Here is a 7,200-nt window from a genome sequence, read left to right as displayed (position 1 = left end):
GCTTGTATCTAATTTATTTTCAACCGTTATTTCCAACATGTAGAATCAGATCAGAGCTACATCTCTTTGAATCATCTAGCAGCTGCAGAGGTCACTTTGGTTTAAGCTTTTTAAAATATTATAAATCACATCCTCTGTTTGTTTTTTACTGGCTGCTTGTGATTTGGGGAAAATAAAGAAAACATCAAGGCTGACCATGTAGTTTCACTGTGTGTGTGTGTGTGTGTGTGTGTGTGTGTGTGTGTGTGTGTGTGTGTGTGTGTGTGTGTGTGTGTGTGTGTGTGTGTGTGTGTTTTGGACAACGATCAGTCCACGCAGTACGACCAACTTGATGCATGTATGCATGTGTTTGGGTCGGGTAAAAGCAGCACAGCACAGCACGTAACCTTCAATATCTCAATCCCATGCTTATTTCTAACAGAAGCTCTAATTTGCACATATTAAATACGACCTGCCTCGTAGATGCTGCTGCTGGTCAAAGCGTTATTATTATGCACAGCTTTAAAAATTCTCCTGCAGGCTCTTAATGAAAAGCTCTGCAGCAAAGGCGCGTCAACACACAGCCAGACATGGATCGGCACACAACAGCTGATGATAATAGTTTACAAGATGTATAGGAGAAGTTTAGATTTTTTTTGGGACGGTGGTGGTGGTGGTAGTGGTGGGTGGGGGGGGGGTGGGGTTAAATTTGTGTTTAGTGAGTGATGTAGGAGACGTGATAATGAGAGGCCAAGGAGAGCAAGTGTTACCTCATTATTGTAATGAAAAAGATATCCCACCATTACATCAGTTGGAGAAAAAAAGTGGCAATTAAAGTGCCCAACAAGGTTCCTTGAGGCAAGAAGAAGAAGAAAACGACTCTCTAAAGCCCATCTGTTCTGGATAATATGCGCCATGTAAAAGAAGGGCCTAATCCTCTTTATTCAAGTCTGCTGCCCTTTTTTTTTTCCACCAGTGACTGTTTCCTCAACTATTGCTCATCTTCACCCACAGCCCAGGAAGCTAGTAGTCCAAATCACACATCATTCTTAATAACGTCTTCATGTAATTTCCTATTAGAGGAGATTTCTAAGAAGTTTGTATTTTATCGCGCGAAAAAAAGGGCTACTTTCGCGGGTTTTTTTTAATAAACCTGATCGAGCAGGGATATAAAAGCATAACTTAATATTTATAATAACAATAATTAATATACATTGTGCTATTGACTGAGTCCATAACAAATGCAAAAGCATGGCAGACAGCTTCATGCTGCCAGTTTGACTCAGACTCAGTGTGGCCCACTTTAAACTGACTGAGAGACTTCAGCTGCTTTGTTTGCGCCATAAATTAGCCCCTCCAAAATAAAAGAAACAAACACCCAACTGATACAAAAATCTGATTATAGCAACGCCAAAAAAAAAAAGAAAGAAAAAAAAATTGCCAGGTAGCATGAGAAGGGGAGCAGCCTATTAATTCAGTGCTGCTGCATGGCTTAGGCTATTATTAATGAATTGGAACAGCCCGCACAACCGCCGACACCCCCAACCCCCCCTCCCCACCCGCAGAGTGCAATAAATAAATAATGCTGCAGAAGTCATGCATATGAACAACATGCGTCGGCACTATACTGCAGTAATGGGTAGAAAGCTGTAGGGTCAATATGGTAGGCTAATATTTTTCAACACTGACGATATAGGCCATGGCTGTTTTGTTTTATTATTATTATTATTTCGCAATCATATTTCCCATTGCTCACAAGGCCAAATAAAGGAAAGCTTCTTCTTCTGTAGCCTGGCGTTATTATCAATAAACCCTGAGACATTAATGAGAATGAATATTGTATTTAGAGTAATTTATCTGAGCGTTATAGGTGCTGTACAAACTCCATAACAAACGCGTTTATGAGCTTGTGTGTCCATACAAGCTGCAGGAGAAAAAAGTGAAAAACGGCGCACCGGGACTGTTTTTCCTCTAAATGATTGAGAGAGAGAGAGAGAAGGAGGTGTCCATGCAGTGAATGACAAGCAGACAGGCTTAAACACAGAGCTACATTAACACGTGTTCACAGTATTAAGACGCAGTTAAACTTAAGCCTGTGTTTACTGCTTCCACTGGCGGACTGACACCGGTTGTCATACGGTTTATTATGGTGTCTTTTTGTGCATGTATAATATGCATCCACTACCACTTTAAAAAATAAAAATAAATCCACAACTTGTATTAAAATGTAAAAGCGTTGCATCTCTACTAACATGACCGGAATGAAAATTTAGAAGCGTTCATGTTTTTAAAAAAAAAAAGAAAAAAAGAAGCGCGCTCATATTTGCAGATTTTTTTAAACTCTAAATAAAAATAAATGTTGCTACTTAAGATTTGCATGCATAAGTCGTTTTTTTAAATAGGCCAGCAAAGGTCAATGTGTCTCAGTGCAATAAGCAATGAGGTCTAAGAAGAGAAACCCAAACAAACGGGCCCCGAGGCGTTCATTCACACGCAGCACCTCCTCGCCTTATTCTCCCGGGTGCGCGCACATAGGAGGCTAAATAAAATCAAAGTATTTTGATAACATTTAATGTCAGTCCCCACGCTCTGTTTGCTTAGTTTAACTGCAGTACAGATAGCAGAGAGACGATGAGTACCACAGAGGAAATGATTATCATTGAGGCACAGTGCAAAAATATTAAAAACAGAAATTTAAAAAAAAGTGATGCAAGCATGCAAATGATTAAATAATAATACACTAATTAAAATAAGACTGAAAACATTATTATGCGTCACTAGAGATTGTTAGATTATTTTTTTTCTCCTTCAAAACTTCCTGAAAAAAGTTCACTAACGGCTATTGGTTATTAAGAATGAGCAGATTATAATCAGTTTTTCTCTCTCTCTCTCTTTCTCTCTCTCTCTTTCTTACAGGCTTCTTCTGCTGATCCTGCGCCTGATCGCTCACGCTGAGAAATCCAGGCTTATTGTCTGCTGTGCTCCCAGGGAACAGCTGCTAAGCCAAGACCACATTCCCAGTATACCCGACTCATCAAACCATTCATCCCACCACCAATCAGCTGCTGCGCATCCATATGTATATGTGCTGGTAAACAGAAATGTATAGGCGTGTAAACTGACCTCCAAGTCCAGTGACCAGTTTGAAACGAAATTAAACATCATCCGCTTTATAGAGCAGATGCTCTAATAACACATTATTCACGTTGATCCCTTTATGTCATAAAAATGATGTCAGCATAAACAATAAATTGAGATGATCTAGGTGAGACACCATTATTATCATAATGGATTTAAATATCATTACTGTATAAGATATCCCTTCATAAGAAAAGAGCCACAGCATTTTTTGTATAATTTAAATAAGTGCTTTAGATAAATGTTTTAATTCAACACCCAGTTTATCATCTAGAAAATAGAATAAATAGATTTATTAGTTGGTTAAAATTGTTGGTTTTTGCATCTTCTTTTGCTTTAAAAAAAAAATGAAATTTGGACTCCAGTTTCAATAGAAGCGTCTGCAATTGAATTAGTATCATTACTTCTTTATTCATTCAGTTCTTCTCCATCTAATAAACTTTATAAGTTTATTTGCTAATGTAAGTGTATTTGTACAAAAGACAAACAAACAAACAATCAGACATGGGCAGTCCTTGTGTTCTGTCTCAGCTGGACAGAGAGTCTTTTAGGACTGGGTTTAGGCTATTTGGGCCTATATTAAATACCTCCTTTACTTCTGTAAAATGTCTTTAAATGTGTCTTTTTTGGGGGTGAGAGGGGGAAAAAGTCCTGCAATGTGCTTCCGATGCAGTTACTCACATCACGTGTTCAACCAGGTGTCTGGTCATCGTCTTAGTATTTCGTGTGTTTTTTTGTAGTTGTTGGTTTTTGTTGGTTTTTTTGTTGGTTTTATCGCGGATGAGGTGTGCCGGACATGGGGTTAGACAAGGGGTTTAGTGCTGGTTGCCCCCCCGGCCCAAGGCCATGAATGAGCACCCTCGGGACAAGGGGTCTCTGGAGGCTGGGATGCGGCGCGGTAGGAGTCCGGTACATACTGCTGTACATGGCTGCGGCCGCCGCGGCTGCCGTAGTGCTGTCCACGGTGCCCAGCAGGCTCGGGTGGTAGAAATAGGGCGACGGGAACATTCTCTGTAAGGCCGAGTAGTTTCCGGCTTCAGCCAACAGTTCCAATCCCACAGCCGTCTGCCTCTTCCACTTCGTCCTGGAAATCAGATCAAAATACAACAGATGAATTATTTAATCAGTTCGCTCTCTTTTTCTAATTCCCCAAACGCCTCTTTAATTGGTATGCAGAGGCCTAATTACTGCAGGCACCAATTTATGCTTAAGGTTTAATTAGGCAAAGAAAAAAAGAATAGAGAGAGAGAGAGAGAGAGAGAGAGAGAGAGAGAGAGAGAGAGAGAGAGGAAATATCAAGTCTGAAGTCTTCTTGATCAAATGCAAACTTCTCCAAGAATACTTTTGTCACACCTGTACAACACCCGGCAAAACAAAAAAGCAACATAACTCATTCGATGAAGGTTTGTTTTGTTTTGAGGTTTCGCGGGAAAAAATGGAAAAGTGGATTTTACACAAAGGTGGAAAAACATTTTTAGAAACTCAGATATATTTTTACCAGCGCGGATACAACAAGATATATTTTCGCAACATATATAATACAGAACATTATTTCAATAACTGTGAAAAATAGCTACATATAAGGAGTGATTCACTGCTAACAATTGAATCACATTTAAATATAATTATAAATAATAAGCCTGGAAAATCTGGTTTAAAAAAAGGTAAATAAAAGCACATTTTTCAGAAAATGAGTGATGTCACCTCCTTGTGTAAAATACTTTTTTACCATAACATGAGACAAGACTGTATTTAAAATGTGTCATGTCAGCCTCAAATTCACCTAACAAACTCTACTGAATAAAAACATTATTATAATAATTTACTAGTTCATCTCAAACGATAAAAAAGCGTCGGGCCTTCCGTGAGCGCCACCGTCACAATAAAGGTGTTGCATGCCTCCACTTCCTCTGCATATATGACCCACTAGACTCTGCTTTAATTAGAAACGTTAAATATGATGCCAGTGTTTAATGCGATGCCAAATTCAGGCCTGTCAAGCTGTGAAGTGTGAAACAGAACAGCTGAAAAAATGATGAAGCAAATTAAGAATAAAACTTGATCTTAAATGGAATCGATTGATAGAACATTTCGGAAGTGATTGTTTGACAGTGTAATATATAATCTCATAATAAGTTTAAAAATACTGCACATTATAAATATCACACTGTTGTTGTTCTGCTTAGGTGAATTCTCAAGATGATTTTTTTAAAGCATGAAAGGTGGGAAAATATGCTGCTTTGATTGTGTATATGTGTGTGTATGTGTGATGATGATGATGATGATGATGCCTTACCGTCTGTTTTGGTACCAGGTCTTGACTTGTGTGTCTGTCAGGTTGAGAGCCGCGGCCAGGTCCATGCGGTCCTGCACGCTGAGGTATTTTTGTCGCTCAAAGCTTCTCTCCAGCTGGTTGAGCTGGTGGTCGGTAAAGGCTGTCCGTGCTTTGCGGGGCTTTTTCGAACGCACCGATGGACTGTCTCTGCTGCTGGAGATCTCCCGATCACCTTCTTCTTTAGTCCCTGAACACACGGGCAAAAGAGAACAATTAGATTGACACATCATAAATAAACAGGCCTACTTTTATTAAAAAATGATACTTCACTTACTGTCCATAATTCTATTCTAATCACTTCCCCAACACTGAAACAATAAACATCATCCAATCTAAACTTTCACCAACTCCTTTAAATACTTGAGATCTGACTGAGACATGTGAGACAGTGAGAACGAGTAAGATTTTTTTTGGGGGGGGTGTGTATTTGTCACCTCAAGTTTTTTTTTTTTTTTTTATGTGCTTCTTTTTCCTTTTCAGAAAACGAGAAATCAATATGTCAATCCATCTCTATTTGTAGCTGTTTTTCAGTGCACCGTGATCCCCCCTCCAGGAAGAACAATAATCTCTCTAATTGACCCACTAGGGAGGCCCCTCGCGCACGGGGAAAATCACACACGGCTTACATCTGTTTCCACATCTATGACACTAATAATGAAGGTTCAAAGAAACACAAAGAATAAGACTATGATAAGTAGTAGTAGTAGTAGTAGTGGTAGTGATAGGAAAATTATTATTACATGATTTATGGTTAATCCCCTGTCTATATAATGCTAGCTATATTTTTCTGTATGTCTTCTGTATTTAACTTCAACATCTTTTAACTAGCTATATTAAACATCTGGCTTAAATGGCGTTATATTGAGATAATTATGATTTTGTATCCTTACCGTTGCATTTCATTTCACTCTGAATATCGTCTCTTCTGTCCAGCTTGCCTCTGTTTTCATCTTGTTCCAACTTGGGCCTGAAGCCGTCCGGAGCCGTGGCACTTTCTGGTTTTGGCGTGTGATGTGGTGAGGATACACTGGTGCTGTAAGGTGCGCATGCTGCCAGCGGTTTACTGTCTCCTAAAATGTCTTTGATTAAAAACGAGGAGGTGGCAGTCCTCGGGGCACAGCCGGCCCCGGCGAGAGGCTGCTGCTGCTGAGGCGACAGCGGCAAACTCTGCGGCTGGTTGTGGTGATGGTGATGATGCTGAAGGCTGTCCTGGACCAGATGCGGATCGGCTGAGTGCTCCATGGTGACCGAGATGGGGGATGAGGGGGCCGTTCCCACAGTGTCTATCTCCGAGCATGGTGACGGGGTTGCCTGGCTCCTGAAATCCGCTGTCCTGCTGTCGCTGAGCCGAAAATCTCCGTTCATGAGCACGGGGTTACCAGAGTTAGAAGCGCTGGATAAAATAGTGTCTATCCCAAAACTCGACCCGCTGGATGCTTCCATATTAAGAAAGGAGTGGTGAAGTCTTCATAACAACAGTGAGGTGCTTCTCCTCCGATGCACGAGAAAAAAAGTCAACAAAAATGAATTTTGGAGTTAGAAAAATAAATTTTAAAAAAAGAAGAAAATGTGACAGATAAACCCAGGAAATAAAGAAAATCCACGGTTTTACGCGCTGCTCAGGTAGTCAATGGTCCAAGGTGATACATTCAGTGAAAATGCGGAAAAGCAAAGTGTGGGTCTGCGTAGTCCACGTCCCTTTTTGTGTTTGGATATTGAACTTTGTGTTAAAAGTTGAGGCGTATAGA

The 7,200-nt window shown here is 40.1% G+C and overlaps 1 protein-coding gene across 1 annotated transcript; it reads right to left on the bottom strand.

Moving 5' to 3' along the window:
- Positions 1 to 3,888: 3,888 nt before the first annotated feature.
- Positions 3,889 to 6,895, bottom strand: barhl2 (BarH-like homeobox 2). The gene is made up of 3 exons (XM_062424534.1): positions 6,343 to 6,895; positions 5,414 to 5,639; positions 3,889 to 4,201 (listed from the first exon to the last, which is right to left on the bottom strand). The coding sequence occupies exons 1-3, from the start codon at positions 6,893 to 6,895 to the stop codon at positions 3,889 to 3,891; spliced, it is 1,092 nt and encodes a 363-aa protein (XP_062280518.1).
- Between the last annotated feature and the right edge of the window lie 305 nt (positions 6,896 to 7,200).

Source organism: Scomber scombrus, chromosome 8 (genome assembly GCF_963691925.1).
Source record: "Scomber scombrus chromosome 8, fScoSco1.1, whole genome shotgun sequence".
Taxonomy (NCBI): Eukaryota; Metazoa; Chordata; class Actinopteri; order Scombriformes; family Scombridae; genus Scomber; species Scomber scombrus.
The sequence above is the reverse complement of the archived record's forward strand: the minus strand, read 5'-3'. Positions and strand labels throughout refer to the sequence as shown.

Bases quoted from the DNA above. Each gene is read 5' to 3' on its own strand.
- barhl2 (XM_062424534.1), bottom strand. From the start codon at position 6,895: ATGGAAGCATCCAGCGGGTCGAGTTTTGGGATAGACACTATTTTATCC. The intron at 5,640-6,342 runs GTAAGGATACAA...CCGTGTGTTCAG, and splicing joins GAGTGAAATGAAATGCAACG to GGACTAAAGAAGAAGGTGAT. The intron at 4,202-5,413 runs GTAAGGCATCAT...TCTGATTTCCAG, and splicing joins ACCTGGTACCAAAACAGACG to GACGAAGTGGAAGAGGCAGA.